The 17,218-nt window shown below is 45.8% G+C and overlaps 1 protein-coding gene across 2 annotated transcripts in view; it reads right to left on the reverse strand.

The window, feature by feature from the left end:
* The window catches only part of TMCO4 (transmembrane and coiled-coil domains 4), a 124,975-nt gene that overhangs the window by 22,247 nt on the left and 85,510 nt on the right, over positions 1–17,218 (reverse strand). For both annotated transcript variants that reach the window (XM_036746963.1, XM_036746962.1), the window contains exon 12: positions 826–943. In XM_036746963.1, coding sequence (XP_036602858.1) covers positions 826–943 — 118 coding nt within the window. The remainder of the gene's footprint in view (positions 1–825; positions 944–17,218) is intronic.

Here is a 17,218-nt window from a genome sequence, read left to right on the forward strand (position 1 = left end):
TTGCTCCTTGTCCTATCCTCCAGGGCCTCAAATAAGGCTGATTCCTCCTCACACACTTAAAAGACCGCTATGATATCCTCCCTCCACTCTTACCCCCACCAAAGTCCTCTTTTTTCTAGGTTATGCATCCCTCGTTCCTTCCTACAATCCTCCTATGCAACAGGCTCAAGGCCTTTCACCATCCAGGCCAGCCCCCTCTGCTCCATCTCTAGATCAGTGATTCTCAAAGGTTGGTCCAGGGACTACTGGGAGACCCAAGGGCTCTTTCAGGGGGTCCTCAAAGTCAAAACTATTTTCATAAAATTAATGACATTTTAATTTCTAATATGGTAAATATCAAGAAATATGATCCACATAAACAAAAGTTCTTTGGGGAGATCCTCAATATTTTTAAATTGTATTTAATTATAAGCAGGGTATTTAATTATAAGGGTGTCTTGAGCCCCCAAGGTTTGAGAAGTGTTGCTCTAGCTTATCACTGTACATCCTAAAATGTGGCACCCAGAGCAAAACACAATACTCCCTTTGTGGCCTGACAGGGCAGAGGACACGTGGACTGTTCCTTCCTTATTTCTCTCTAAATGTAGCCCCTAATCCCATGAGCATTTCTGGTTCCCATAGGGCTCTGTTGACTCCAACAAGTTTGCAGCCCATTTAGGCACCCAATCCTTTTCAGATGACCTAAGATTTTCCCACCTTGGACCACTTTGAGGATGGTTTTTTTGAACCCAAGTTAAAAGATGACCCATGAAGGTTCACTGAACCAAGTCAGGCCAGATGGTGCTCTTCCCACAGTAAAACAAACACAGAAGCTTTTAGACACACCTGGAGTAACCATTGATGATCCTCCCAGACACCACCTTCTTTAGAGGCTTCCAGTACTTGGCTTCTCCTTCCACTGGTGCTCCGAGAAGGACAATGTCCTCGATGATGCCTTGGCAATCTGAGGGCAGGAAACACTATGTCACAGTTGGATGTCTGCTCCAAATCTCTTATTTTATAGATAAAGCCTAGAGAGGGGAAATTAACCTTGGCAAAGGGCACATAGCTAATGAGTCAGGATGCAGAGTGCCAGAGTCCTGGTTTTCCTTCCTTTTTTTTGGAAGAAACTGAGGCAAACTGAGATTAAGTGACTTGCCCAAGGTCACAAAGATAGTAAGTGTTTGAAGTAGGATTTGAACTCAGGTCCTTCTGACTCCTGGGCCAGTGTTCTATTCACTGCACTACTTAGCTGCCTCTTATGCTGGCTATTCCTTGAACAACACCATCCATCTCTTGGCTCTGGGCCTTTTCTCTGGCTGTCCCCCATGCCTGGGATGCTATCCCTCCTCCTCTCCCCCTCCCGGCTTTCCTGGCTTCCTTCGCATCCCAGCTAAAATCCCATCTTTTACAGGAAGCCTTTCCTAACCTGTCTTCATTCTAGTGCCTTCCCTGGATTAATCATCTCCAATTTGACTTGTATATAACTTGTTTGTACATAACCGTTTCCATACTGTCTCCCCCATTAGATGGTGACTTTCTTGAGAGCAGGGACTGTCTTTCGCTTTCTTCATTATCCCCAGTGCTTAGCACATAGTAGGTGCTGGGTAGTTCTTCCTCTATGGAGCCCAAGAGTGTTTTTGTAACTCCTGCCCACTGTTCCCCATTCTGCCCTTTGGAACCAGAAAGCCTAAAAGATCTTCCACATGTAATCTCTACAAATTCTTGAAGAGTGTTGTTATTCTGTCTCCAGGCTTAATACCCACTGTTCCTTCAATCCCTTCTCACATGGCATGATCTCAAGGCCACTGCCCTCTGGGCATCCCCAGCTCATCAGTGGCCCTCTGGGAATTAACAAGAAGCTCTGAAGGCCAGTGTGGTTCAGGCCCACAGGAAAACCACCTGCCTAGCCAGAGTGGTAACTGGGGTCAACGTGAATCATGCCCAGCTTGAGAGGGATGAGGTCTCTGGAAGGCATCCCCTCCATCTTTGCCCTGCCTTCCTTGACCAAAGTAAGCTCCGAAATCTGACATTTACTCCCTGGAGGAGACAATAGTAACTCGCATTTCAATATTGCTTTGAGGCTTATGTAGTGTTTACATCAGAGCCACGCCACCAAGGAGGTAGGACTTATATTATTATCCCCATCTCACAGATAGGGAAACTGAGGTCCAAAGGGAAGTCATTTGTCCAAGGTCATACATCCAGTTAGTGCCCAGCTCTTAGCCCAGTGGTTGAGCCTGGAGACAGTGCGCTATCCATCCAGGTAATATGCCTCAGAAGTTATTTTTTTAGCTAGGCCTGACTTGGGGTAGTGGATAGAGTGCTGGTCTTGCAGTCAGGAAAGACCTGGGTTCAAATCCCGCCTTTGATGCTTACCATGAAAGACCATATACAAGGCACGTCGCCTCTCTAGGTCTTAGTTTCCTCATCTGTAAAATGAGGGGTGGGACTTTGCTGTCCCTTCCATTTCCTGTGACCTATGACCTTATCATCCAGAAATTCTCATCTCTTTGAACATTGAGGCAGCCCTTCCTCCTTTCATGTTTTTGGTTCCCAAGTGCTCAGGTTAATCCAATTCCCATCTAGAAATCTGTCCATAAATCAAACCCAATCTATTATTACTAAAAATGGATAATAAAAACAACCCATTTATTAAGAGGTGGTTATTCAAAGCACATCCTGCCCTATGGAGCTTATGTTCTAGGGGAGGAATAAAAGCTGTACCCAAATATAGGCATGATAACTTGAAGAGGAGGGGGGAGGCCAAAAAATCAGAGGTGATCAGCAGAGTTCATTCAGTTAATTTAGCAACCATTAGATGCTTACTGTATGCAGAGCACTGAGGCAACTACATAGATAAATAAGAAAGGATCCCTGGCCTCAGGGAGCTTACAGTCAAGGAAGACAGGAAATCAAAGATATCAGTTAACAAGCATTTATTAAGCACCTACTGTGTAATAGGCAGATTTCCACAGGGGAAGAGGGAAAGTTGCAGGAGGAGGCTTGTTAGGACACCTCCCTTTTCAGAATTGATGAACAAGCCATGGGGACTTGGAGCCTTGTGGCAGAGGCATTATAGAATAGGATTCCACTGGAAGCTATTACACATAGCTGATCATCAAATTTCCACCACCATTCTGGACCCTGGGCCATTTAATTTTGTGCTGGATTCCTTATGAAAGCCCCAGGAACCGAGCTCAAGGAGGTCAAAGAAATGGTTCAGAACAGAAATGAAGCTTCGCAAGGAACCATCAGACAGCAGCGCCAGAACAGTGGCAGAAATCAACAACGGCTGCCTTGATGTGGGGACAGCCATCCCCCACCCTGTTGTGTGCACTTTTCTAGAGCTCTCCTTCCCCCACCCCTAAGTTGGGGCTTCAGGCAGAGGGTGAATAATGCATGTATAATACATAATGTTTCTTAACAGAATTCAGTCTCTTCTGTGTTAACCCGGGAATCTGCCTTGAACCAGAGTTACCATGAAAACCAAAGCACAGCAGCTTTCCTATTCCCCAGCTAGGGAAGGGTCAAGCCTCAGGATGATTCAGGGTATAGTGGAATTCTAGAGCTGTTACGTATTCATAGAACTCCAAATGTTTTTAATCATAGCTAGCATTCACATAGTGCTTTAAGGTTTGTACAGGACCTTAGAATATAGAATGTCAGAGCTGGGAGGGCCCTAGAACAGAGAATGTCAGGGCTGGGAGGGCCCTAGAACAGAGAATGTCAGAGCTGGGAGGGCCCTTAGAACACAGAATGTCAGAGCTGGGAGGTCCCTTAGAACAGAGAATGTCAGAGCTGGGAGGGCCCTAGAACAGAGGATATCAGAGCTGGGAGGGCCCTAGAACACAGAATGTTAGAGCTGGGAGGGCCCTTAGAACACAGAATGTCAGAGCTGGGAGGGCCCTAGAACAGAGGATATCAGAGCTGGGAGGGCCCTTAGAACACAGGATGTCAGAGCTGAGAGGGCCCTTAGAACACAGGATGTCAGAGCTGGGAGGGCCCTTAGAACACAGGATGTCAGAGCTGGGAGGGCCCTTAGAACACAGGATGTCATAGCTGGGAGGCCCCTTAGAACACAGGATGTCAGAGCTGAGAGGGCCCTTAGAACACAGGATGTCAGAGCTGGGAGGGCCCTTAGAACACAGGATGTCAGAGCTGGGAGGCCCCTTAGAACACAGGATGTCAGAGCTGGAAGGGCCCTTAGAACACAGAATGTCAGAGCTGGGAGGGCCCTTAGAACACAGAATGTCAGAGCTGGTAGAGCCCTTAGAACAGAGAACATTAGAGCTGGGAGGGCCCTAGAACAGAGAATGTTAGAGCTGGGAGGGCCCTTAGAACACAGAATGTCAGAGCTGGGAGGACCCGTAGAGCACAGAATGTCAGAGCTGGGAGGGCCCTTAGAATACAGAATGTCAGAGCTGGGAGGGGCCTTAGGATAGAGGATGTCAGAGCTGGGAGGGCCCTTAGAACACAGGATGTCAGAGCTGAGAGGGCCCTTAGAACACAGAATGTTAGAGTTGGGAGGGCCCTTAGAACAGAGAATGTCAGAGCTGGGAGGGGCCTTAGAACAGAGGATGTCAGATCTGGGAGGGCCCTGAGAACAGAGAATGTCAGAGCTGGGAGGGGCCTTAGAACAGAGAATGTCAGATCTGGAAGGGACCTTAGAACATAGAGTGAGTGTCAGAACTGGGAGGGTCCTTAGGACACAGAATATCAGAGCTGGTAGAGTTCTTAGAACAGAGAATGTCAGGGCTGGGAGAGGCCTGAGAACACAGGATGTCAGGGTTCCATGGTTCCTTAGAATAAAGAATGTCAGAACCAGAAAATTCTTTAAAACATGGAATGTCCGTTTTCCTTTATGACTCGGTTTGAGCACCATATTCCAGAAGGCTTTGCTGCCTCCCTCAGCTGCTAGGGCCTTCCCTTCCAAAGTTAGCTTTGATCTGCCTTTATCTGTTCTGTGTGTACACCCCTTTAAGTGCTCGGTATCTTCTCTGTTAGCTCCTTGAGGGCAGGGGTCATTTTGTTTTTCTCTCTGAATCCTCTGTATCTCTAGTAGGTGCATAATAAATGCTTGCTTACTTGATTGAATATAAGAGTTTTTGAGCATGGAATGTTAGAGCTGAAAATGACCTCAGGGCACAGTATGTTAGAAGCTTAAGGGGCCCTAGAACAGAGAATGTTAGGATACAGATAAGTAGAGTTAGAAAGGACCAAACATTGAAAAGAAACAAGCATTTATTAAGTACCTATTGTGTACCATGCACTGTGCTAAGCACGTTACAAATACATTTCATTTGATCCTGACAACCACCCTGGGAGGTAGGTGCTATTATCATCCCCATTCACAGTTGGGGAAACTGAGGCAGATAAAAGTTAAGTGACTTGCCCAGGGTCATATAGTCTGAAGCTAGATTTGAACTCAGGTCTTCCAGACTGCAGGCCATATCCCTATGGAAGGGACCTTAGAGACCATCAAGTAGAGTCACCTTATTTTACAGATAAGGAAACTGAGGGAAAACCGTAGAAGACACATTTCCAGGGTCACAGAATCAGTAAGTGCCTGAGGTGGGATGGACCTCCAGCCTTTTTGACTCTAAGTCAGGAATTGTATTTGAAGCAGATCTCCTAGCTGCTTCTTGCCCCTCGGCTGGTCCGGCTCTTTCCTTGGATGACACCCTTTTTACCACTTCTCTGGGTAATTTATCATCATTGCAGCCCGCCTACGCCTACCGCCAGCATCTCCATTGCCCTTTGGGTGACTCCCAGCTTCAATCCTTTGGAGAATGAAGCATTCTATGACTCACAGTCGTACAATGATACCTTGAATGTCCTGAAAAGACAGGCTTTTGTTTGTGGGAGAAGGCTGGGGTCATTAAAAGCACTTTGCAATTTCCTAAAGGCAATTCTGCCGTCATCTGTTCAATTCTGGGCTCGCTTCACTTTCCACGCAATCAGTGCTGATGGATGTCCTCCCAGCTGCACGGCATGACACGGTCCAGACAAGAGGCAATGTTTCTCCCCGTGGTTTTTTTAACCAATATATTTGTATTATAAATATATTAATAATATTATGTAGGAATAATTATATGATATTATGTATAATTAAATTACAAAGAGATAAGGCACGATATGTAAATGAATAGGGACCGGGTCTGTGATTTCATCGGTATAGAAGACCCCTGGGTGAGGAAACTCTTTCTATCAATATGGGTCAGCACCTTCTCTGCCACTCACAGCGCCACCACCGAGAGGCTAAGCGATACGCTCAGAAACACAGCCAGGTGGCGTCAGAGACAGGATTCGAACCCAGGTCTTCCTGGCTTTGAGGCCACCTTTCTATCTACCACATCAGCTTACTCCTTATAAGATGAGAAAATAACAAGGAGGCAGCAAGGGATGCTGGATATAAGATCAGCCTTGAAGAAAGGCCTGAGTTCAAGTCTTGCTGTTGATAACACCACTCCTCCCCAGCGATGAAGGCCATTTTCTAAGTCCGTAGACTTGTGGCATTAGTGAGGGAATTTCCACACCAGGAATTTCTTACGCTAATGAAGTCACAGATCCAGGACCCTCCCCCCCCCAAATATACAAATATATATGAAAATAAATGAAGTGCTTTGTGAACGTCAATGTGCCATAAGGGTGTGAGCCGTCATTGTTTGTCTTTGTTGTTCATCCCTCCTTCTCAAAGATGACCAGTGACGTCGTGAGGAAGCAAAAGCTGAGAGCCAGAAGCACCCCAGAAAGCCAACACTTTAGACCACCATCTCTCCATTTTCCAGACAAGGAAACTGAGGCTCCAAGGTGGAGGGTAAGTTCATAAGATCATAGACTTATAGCTGGAAGGATCCTTAAAAGTTCATGGAGGCCAACCTCCCCTCCCCCCCACCCCAGTTTTACAGATGAGGAAACAGACCTAAATGACTTGCCCAAGGTCATGCAGCCAGTAAGTATCTGAGGCGGGATTTGAACTCATGTCTTCCTGCCTCCGAGTTCAGTGCTCTATCCTGTCACTCATTAGAATATCCTTAAACATTCCGCTAGATCTTAGAGGCAGTCAGTAAGTTACAGCTGGGATGGGACCCCTCCCCTGAACTTTTGGCTCTGAATCCCTTCTCGGACCCCACACTGCCCATCCTTAACAGCCAAGTTCTAAGGTCTGTGGCCTTTGCAGCATCATCACGAGTCAATGAAACCATCAAGGGAGGAAATCTGAGAGGAGACAAGTTTCCTCTCTAGGAGAATACATCACCTTCGTGGTTTCCAGCGTCACCTCGGTGATGGCGCTTGGCTGGCTGCCTCGGAGAAAGAGTGAGCGTGAGCGAGGGATGCTGCAAGGATGCTGCCGGCTCACACTCTCTTTCAAAGAATTAATGTGTCTTTTGTCACCAGGCAGTGAATTTACTCTCCTATAAAACCCTCTCCCTTCTCCACCCACCCCCAGAGTGCGGATGAAGACGGGGGACAGTCACTGTCCAATAAACTGCATCAGGGAATCACGGAAGCTTCTATTTCTGCAGTGCTGTAAGGGATAGAGGCTGTGCTATTATTACCACGTCCACTTTTACAGATAGGGAAACTGAGTTTTAGGGAAGGACTCGCTCGGGTATGTTTAACGAGGGGATTTCAGGGCTTGGATTTGAACCCAGGTCGGCTCAGGAGTGGCTGAAAGAACTGGAAGGAGAAGAGAAGACTTGGGTTTGGAGTCTTTAAATATATGAAAGGCTGTCCCTGGGAAGAAGGATTAGACTTATTCTGCTAGGCCCCAGAGGGTAGGAGTAGGAGTGATGGATAGGGACTGAAAAGAAGCAAAATGATGCTTGGCTGTAAGGAAAACCTTCTTACCAATCCTAGCTATCTATCTCAAAGGGAAATGAGCTGCCTCAGGAGGGAGTGGGCTCCTGGGACCATAAGGGAGGATGCCAAGGCTCCTTCCAGCTCTAAAGCTAGGATTTCAGGAACTTACTCTCCATCGTGGAGCCTCAGCTTCCCTGTCTGTAAAATGAAGTGATTGTAGTCTAAAGTACCAGCTTTCTTGGGCCCCTTCTGGCTTGAAATCCTGAGCCTGGTAATAGGATCTCACATCTCTATGGCTCGTGGATATCTACAAAGCATTTCATAACCAAGTTTTTGGGGTGGAGTCTGGACCTCTGACTGCATCAGTGCCATAAAGGCCAGAAGGCTTCAAGCGAAAGATATAGGACCACTTGTAGAGGGGACTCTTGTTTGGGTATAGGTCAGGTACAGGCTGCTGAGGTCCCTTCCCCCTAACTCTGAGACTCTGTATCGCTGTGACTCTTGGTTCTTTTTGTTGTTTAGTCATTTTTCAGTTGTGTCCGAGACTCTTCATGACCCCATTTGGGGTTTTCTTGGCAAAGATATTGCAGTAGTTTGTCATTTCCTTCTCCACCTTGTTTTACAGATGAGGAAACTGAGGCAAACAGGGTAAAGTGATCTGCCCAGGGTCATACAGCTGGTATCTAAGGCCATATTTGAACTCAGGGAGATGAGTCTCCCCAACTTCAGGCCCAGGGCTCTATGCACTTTGGCGCCACCTAGCTACCCATGTGTTCTTCCTACTACACCAGTAAAAGACCCCAAGCATGATTCCTTTTTAAGGAGAGCATCACATTATCAATCCAGCTTCCAGTTATGTACCGTTTCCCATCATTAGAATGTATGCTCCTTGACGACAGGCACCATTTTGCTCACTTGTATTTGTATCCCTAGCAGTTAGTGCAGTACCTGGCACATAAAAAGTGTTAATAGATATTCTTTCTTTTTATCTATCTCTCATCCATCCATCCACCTATCCGTGTATCTACTATCTATCTATCTACCCAGCTGTCTATCTATCTATCTATCTCTCATCCATCCATCCATCCATCCATCCACCCATCTGACTTAATACCAATCAATCAACAAGCATTTATTAATCACCTATCATGTGCTAGGTTATGGAGATACAAAGACAAAAATGAAATGAATCCTGCCCTCAAGGAGTTTATATTCTGCCTGGGGAGACAATATGAACATATATGAGGGTAGCTACATGGCGTAGTAGATGGAACACTGGGCCTGTAGTTTGGAAGACCTGAGTTCAAATCCAGCTTCAGATACTCACTAGCTGTGTGACCCCGGGTAAGTTACTTAACCTGTTCGCCTCAGTTTCCTCATCTGTAAAGCAAGCTAGAGAAGGAAACAGCAAGGCACTCCAGTATCTTTGCCAAGAAAACCCAAAATGAGGTCATGAAGAGTCAGACACGACTAAAACAACTGAACAGCAACAAAACTTATATAAAATAGACTGGAGGCTATTTCAGGAAGACATCAGCAGCTGGGGGAAGCAGGAATGGGATCACAGAGAAGGCTGCATTTGGGTTGAGCTTTGAAGGAAACTGGGGATTCTCTGAGCAGAGGTGGGGAGGGAGGCATTCTAGGCAGGGGAGACAGATTATACAAAGTCCCAGAGATGAAAGGCAGAATGTTGGATGTGTGGAATAGCATGAAGATGGGTTTGTCTAGGCAGAAAGGGGTGTGAAGGGGAGTAATGCAGAGGGCACCAGGTTCTTAAAAGCCAAATAAAGGCATTTATATTTGATCCTAGAGGCAGGTTGGGGCCAGGCTGTCAAGGGTTTAAATGCCCAATAGAGGAATAAGAACAACAGCATCCCATGCCCTAATTGATCTGTTTGGTATCTGGGTTTTCATATTAAACACCTTCTTAAAGTGAGGCATGCTTGTAAATAGGTTTCCAGTGGCTTCTAAACTGGCCCCTTTCCTTTCCGGGCTGGGAAGGCAGCATCACACAGAAAGCTGTCGATTTGTCAACAGAAAGAGTCTATTGGTTTGTAGAAACCAAAGCGACCACACTGATAAGCTGAAAAGAAGGATTTCTCTCTACTTGGCAGGAGGCTGGGTGTGCAGTGAGTGATAAGACTGGGAAGCTAACGAGGTAATTGCCTCTTGTCAGCAGGCCCAGGCGACATACCTTGAAGGAAGGAATATAAAGCACCCACCAAGATGTACAAAATCTATTCTAGCTAGAAAGAGAGATGGGGGGGGGGTGGGAGGGAGAGGAGAAGAGAGGAGATGGGAACGGGGAGAGAGGGGGGGAAGAAGGGGGAGAGAGAGAGAGAGAGACGGAGGCAGGGAGAGAGAGAAGACGGGGGCGGAGAGAGAGAGAGAGAGACAGAGAGAGAGAGACAGAGAGAGAGACAGAGAGACGGAGAGATGGAGAGACAGAGAGACAGAGAGACAGAGAGAAAGAAGACAGGAGAGAAAAAGAGGAGAGAGACAGAAAGAGACAAAGAGACAGAGATGAGAGAGAAACAGAGAAAGAGACAGAGATGTGAGAGACACACAAATAGAATCTTATAATTTTTCCCCTTCAGGAATGAGGTTCATATTAGAAATAATAATTTAGAAGACAGAATTTTAGGTCTGGAAGGGACTTTAGAATAGTCAGATTTAGTATATAGAATGTCTGATCTAGAAAATCCCTTGGTATATCAAATGTCAGAATTGGGAAGGGCCTTAAAACAAGGAAAGTCAGAGCATGAAGAGCCCATAGGATACAGAGTCAGAACAACAGAGTCAGACCTCTGATGGCCCCTAGAGATCATCCAGTCCTATTTCTACATTTTAAATATGGGGAAACTAAGACCTAGAGAGGCCAAGGACTTGTCCAAGGTCAAACAACTAGTAAGTAAGAAAATTGGAATGGGAACTCAGATCCTCTGATTTCAAGTCCATTATTTCCGCCTCCCCACAGACCCAGATCACTCTGTTTGTAGCTCTTTGCTTCCAGGACCCTCTGTCATGTATTATTTGTATCTATGTACATGCTGGGGCAGATGGATGGCTCAGTGGAGAGAGCACCAAGCTGATAGTCAGAAGATTCTTTTTCCTGAGTTCAAATCTGGCCTCAGACCCTGGGCAAGTCACTTAACCCTGTCTGCCTCAGTTTCCTCATCTGTAAAATGAGCTGGAGAAGGAAATGACAAACTGCTCTAGTACCTTTTCCAAGAAAACCCCAAATGGGGTCACAAAGAGTTGGAGATGAATGAAATGACTGAACAACAAATGCACATGTTGCATCTCACCCTATCCCCCCACTGCCTGCCATTTAGAACAGCGAAGAAAAAAAAAAACCTTCACGTGACAGCATTGAGTAGATAAGCAGACTCCTTCTAAATGCTTGCTGAATCCAAAGTACTTTAAAAGGTCAGATCCTCAGTGGATAGTGCTAACACTTCACACTCTCATGGCTCATGGGCACTGAACCAGGCCCTGAGCCTGGCTGGCTCTCCCTGGGGATGCTGTGTCTTGGTCAGCAATCAGAGGCTTGGGGAGGGAAGCTGAACAAATGCCCTGATGGAGGCAGGTGGCCCTCACTTTGGCATCCCCTCTGCTGGGAGGGAAGTCTCTGGTCCCTGGGAGGTGCCTGAGGCCAGCCAGCTGGGCAGAGCTCACTTCCCTGCTCATATTTTCATTGAATAGGATGTCAGGCCTTGTCTCCTCATGATAATACCAGCCTTGCAAGATGAGAGCACGTATTCTTCTTGTGTAATTTATTTAATTTGATGGAAAAAGATGCCAGGTGCAGAATATAATTTCAGTGTTGCTATTCCTCTCTCTTTTCAACTGACTGCACTTTCCATTTCCATAACAATTACAGTAACAAAGGGCCAAAAGAAGACTGATAATCATAGAATCATTGAATATTAGAGCTGAGACGGTGACGCAGCATGGAATATCAGAGATGGGGAGCCCTTAGAACAGAGAACATCAGAGCTAGAAAGGACCTTAGAACACAGAATGTCAGAGCTGAGAAGGCCCTGAGAACACATAATGTCAGAGCTGAGAGGGCCCTGAGAACACAGAATGTCAGAGATGGGGGGCCCTTAGAATGGGGAACATCAGAGCTAGAAAGGACCTTAGAACACAGAATGTCAGAGCTGAGAGAACCCTTAGAACATACAATGTCAGAGCTGGGAGGAGGGCCTTTAGAATACAGAATGTCAGAGCCTGGGAGGACCTTTAGAACACAGGATGTCAGGGCTAGGAGGGCTCTTAGAACACAGAATGTCAGAGATAAGAGGGCCCTTAGAGAAAAGAATATTCGAGCTGCGAAGTATCATGGAATGTATAATGCCAGAGCTGGAAGGGATCTTGGAACACAGAATGTTCGAATGCTTAATAAAAGCAATGGCTGAATTCTCAATAAATATTGGCTAGGTGATTAATATGCTGAATTCAATTACCAAAGGGTAGTTCCTGAGAGAATTTCTTTCTTTATGGGTTGTTGCAGAATTGGCAACTGTTACCTGGGTCACAAACTGAGTGATTATGTGGCCACATTCTGGCCCTGCCTCAGCTTGGGATTCCAAAGTTTGACAAAGGGAGTTTCTGTAAAGTAGTTCCTCCTTTCTTGTGTTAAACAAATTGTTCACAGTGGCACACCAGTTCCATTCAAATGAGGGGACTAGACGAAATGATCTATGAAGTCATCTCTGACTATAACAGCCTGTATCCTAAGGGCCCTCCCAGCTCTAACATTCTGTGTGCTAGGGGACCTCCCAGATCTGATATCCTATGTTCTAAGGCCCCTCCCAGCTCTGACATCCTATAGGTTCTAAGGGCCCTCCCAGCTCTGACATCCTGTGTTTTAAGGGCCCTCCCAGCTCTGACATCCTGTGTTCTAAGGGCCCTCCCAGCTCTGACATCCTGTGTTCTAAGGCCCTCCCAGCTCTGACATTCTGTGTTCTAAGGGCCCTCCCAGCTCTGACATTCTGTGTTCTAAGGGCCCTCCCAGCTCTGATATCCTGTGTTCTAAGGGCCCTCCCAGCTCTGACATCCTGTGTTCTAAGGGCCCTCCCAGCTCTGACATTCTGTGTTCTAAGGGCCCTCCCAGCTCTGACATCCTGTGTTCTAAGGGCCCTCCCAGCTCTGACATCCTGTGTTCTAAGGCCCTCCCAGCTCTGAAATTCTATGACTAAATTCACACCTGAGTCCTCCATTCTCAGGGGTAGTACAGATTCAGTGTGAGAAACGGGTTCTACCATATGGCTCTGTAACTAATGTAGCAATGTAAAAGTTTAAAAAAAAAAATCAGCTGTAGCCTAGGGCTTTACTATTCTTCAGACTTCGTCCCATTGAGATGAGAACCACAGATCCACAGACCAAGGGGCCAGAGACATCATCTGGCCAATCCCAATTTGTTTCATAGACAAGGGAAAATGAGGCCCACAGAAAGGAAGTAACTTGGCTAAGGTACCAGTGAATTTGTAACAGGGCTAGTAATCAGCCAATAAACATTTATTAAGTGCCTGCTATGTGCCAGGCACTGTGCAAAGCTGTGGAGATACAAAGAACGGCAAAATCACCTTCCTTTCCCTCAAGGAGGTCACATTTTAACGGAAGAGACAATAAGTAAATAACCCATGTTTATTAAGCACCTACTGTGTGCCAGGCACTGTCCTAAGCTCTGGGGATACAAATAAAGTAAAAGACAGTCCTGCCCTCAAGAAGCTCCCAGTCTAACGGGGCAGACAACATGCAAACAACTATATACAAATAAGACACAGGATAAATTAGAAAGAATCAACAAAGGGAAGGCACTAGAATTAAGGTGATGTGTGTGTGATATTAATTAATCTTATTAATTAATTAAAGAGTCAAACCCAGGTTGGTGACTCAGTCCAGTGCATTTTGTACATGATGGATTTAAATGATACTGAGGTCGAAAGGGTATATAAATGAGCAGATCTCAGAAATCCTGCCCAGTTTTTAGTTTTAGTTTAAACTGAGAATGTTTTGTGGACACGAAATTGGAGAATTGGAGACCACGCTATGGAAGAATCAATTAAAGGAACTGGGAGTGTTTAACCTGGAGAAGAGAAGACTGAGGGAAATATGATGATAGCTCTCTTCAAGGACATGAAAGATGTCACATGGTAGAGGGATCAGATGTATGCAAAATGGGCTGCCTCTGGAGGTAGTGGGGGGCCCTAAAAGTGGAGGTTGTAAAGCAAAAGTTGGATGACCATTTGTTGGGAATACCTTCCTACTCAGGTATGGGTTGAATTAGGCAGTCTCTGAGGCTCCTTCCAATTGACATTCTATGTTCCAAGGTCTCTCCTAGAGATGATATTTTATTCTGCCAAAGTGATTTTCCCTGAATTCAGATCTGACCACCCTTACTCAAACAGCTCTGGTTGCCTCTAGGATCAGATCTAAACTTTTTTGTTTACCTTATAAAGCACTTTACCCCCTGGCCCTAGATTAACTCTGAGATGGGGAGAAGCTACCCAGCACTAGCTTATTCATGAATATGCCAATTAATCAGCCTTCCTCCCTCAGGGCTTGCTATTATTATTACTGGAGGTTCCACGGCAGATGGGAGGGGAAGAAGGACTCTCTCAAACAGATCCGCTCCACAGCTTCCCGAGGCTTTGGGAGGTTTAAGGGAACCCCAGTGACCGTGTTCTGGATTGAGAAGAGTTGGGAGAAGGGGTCAAATAACAGCTTCAAGGAGAATGGAATCTAGTGACTCATGATCCCTTCTCTGAGCTTCAATGAAGGAGTCAAACTTAGCAAATTAAAAAAAAAATTTTAACAATTCGATTCAATTTTATTTTCAGGTCTGTATTCATTCCCTCCCACCTCCTCCTCCTCCTCTGAGAAGAAAAGCAAAAGCTGTTAGAAAAGTGATAGTCAATCAAAATGAATTCCTCCATTGACCAGGTTCCAAAAAGAAAAAAAATCTGTCCTCAGAGTCCTCTCCACTCTGTCTAGAGATGGGCAGCCTGGTCTATCATTAATCCTCTGGAATCATGTTTGGTCATTGTGTTGATCAGAATTTCTAAGTTTTTCAAAATTGTTCCAAGAAACATGTATTGAGCACCTGCTGTGTACAGCTCTGGGCTCAGCACAGGGGGAGTGTGGCAGTTTAGGCCTTCGCTTTCTGCAGCCTATCAATGGTTTAGCAGGAGTATGTCAATCTGTTGTTGTTCAGTCGTGTTTGACTCTTCATGTCTCCACATGGGGTTTTCTTGGCAAAGCTACTGGAGTAGTTTGACCTTCCCTTCTCTAGTTCATTTTACAGATGAGGAAACTGAGGCAAACAGGATTAAGTGACTTTCCAGATGAGTCTTCCTGATTCCAAGCCCAGTGCTCTGGGCACTATGGCGCCACCTGGCTGCCAACAACAAAAACCACTCACTACAAATAGGGTTTGGACCCACGGCAGTCCCACCTGGGCTTTGACACACAGAATAGTTTCTCCCTAAAAAAGAAATCATCTTCAAGACCTAATTGGTCCAGGGGGCTAAAGCTTGAGCCATGACAGAGCTTCCCAGTTCCCCAAAGCACCAAACTGGTGCTTGAATAGTAGGCTTGACTGAATTTCCACCACCGTGTGAAGGAATATACCCTTTTGACCAGGTGTTTCACTATTAGCAAATACAGAAGAAGGAAGAGCTGAACATAAATGAATTAACACTGCATCTTTGCTAATAATACTAGTAATAATAACAGCTAACATTTATATAAAGCCATGAGGTTTGCAAAGCGCTTTGCCCATGTGGTTTTTTGGGCTTCGCTCCCCTAAACTGTAAAATCCAGGGGTTGGGCCAGATGGTGTCTGAGGGCTTTTCTGTTTCTAGAACTATGGTTCTATGATCCCTATCACTGGGGGTGTTTGGGCAAAGGCAAGGACAACACCTGTCAGGGATGCTGGGGACAGTGGGGTGGGCAGTTGCATGAGATGCTGGCTCTGAGCAAGGATGCTAGGAAGGCCCTTTGAGTCACCTGCTCTACCTTCTTTTGAATCCGACAGCCCAGGTCTGCTTTTTTTGACAGCTTGAGCTGAGCTCCCTTCCTGATGACTTCCTAAATGATGAAGCCATTTCTATGCAGATGCATGGAGCAGAGGGGAAGGAAGCAATTTGATTTTCAGAAGCCCAGTGCCATCTGCAAACACTGCAAGACACAGCTCACTGCAGCAGGTGACTTGGAGAAGGACTTGGTAGGGGGCAGAAACACCTTAGATTATGGGTTCTAAAGGTGGAAAGGTCCTTGGAGACCATTTCTTCTAAATCTCTCCTTTTACAGATGAGATAGAAGCCCAGAATGGAGACTCCATTTGCCCTAACTCACACAGCCAGTAAGTGGCAGGGCCAGGATTCAAGCCCAGGTCTCTTGACTCTAAATCCAGCACTCTTTTAACCCTCTCATTTCCATGGTCCCAGGAAGGAGCCCAAGCCTTCCTCATTAGAGGTCTATTTTCTTTCCTCAAATTCTTACTGTGTCTTTATTTTTGTCCAAGAGTCTAAATATTTAGCAGGAATTTCTGTTGTCTCGAGCTTGGCTTTTAGAAGGAGGGATCTGTATACATACTGAACTGCTTAGGACATTGGGTGGCTTTGTGTTTCCAGTTAATATTCCAGTCACTCAGTCTGGATGTCTCATTAGGCAGAACTTCGGCTGGCTGCTAGGTTTGATAGGGCTGGGGGAGGTGGAAAGCACAGATCTGTAGTTAACTGGGACTTCAGGGGCCATATAGTCCAACTCTTTATTTTATGTTTTTATAATGTATATGTTATCATCTCTATTAGAACGTAAGCTCCTTGAGGGCAGGGACTGTTTTTGCTCAGTCTTTGTATCACCAGTACTCAGCACAGCACCTGACACATATTAAGGGCTTCATAAATGTCTGCTACTTGCTTACTGGCTTACAGATGAGGAAACTGAGGCACAGGGGGATTAGATGACTTGCCCAAAGTTACACAGGTAGTAAGTGGCAGAAGTGGGATTTGAACCCAGGTTCTCTGACTTCAGAACCGGTAGTCTTTCCACTGTACCATGCTGTTTCAATGATAGATGTACCTGAAGGGCTGTCATGTGAAAGAAGGATTAGATTTGTTCTGTTTTGCCCCTGAGGTCAGAAATAGGAGAAATGAGTAGAAATGGAAAAGAGGCAAACTTAGGCATTTGTGGCAGCCAGCAGCTTGGGATCAGTGTCAATTCCACTAGCGCAGGGGACACTCACACTGGTGAGAGTGTGAGATCCATCAGAGTGACTACACATGTGGTAAGAGAAATGCAAATTAAAACAACCCAGGGTTTTCACCTCACATACAGACAAAAGATGGGACTAGGCAATGTTGGAGGGGCTGTGGGATGATAGGCACACTGGTGCATCGTTGGTGGAGCTGTCAAATGATAT

This window comes from Trichosurus vulpecula, chromosome 2 (genome assembly GCF_011100635.1).
Source record: "Trichosurus vulpecula isolate mTriVul1 chromosome 2, mTriVul1.pri, whole genome shotgun sequence".
In the NCBI taxonomy this organism is placed as follows: domain Eukaryota; kingdom Metazoa; phylum Chordata; class Mammalia; order Diprotodontia; family Phalangeridae; genus Trichosurus; species Trichosurus vulpecula.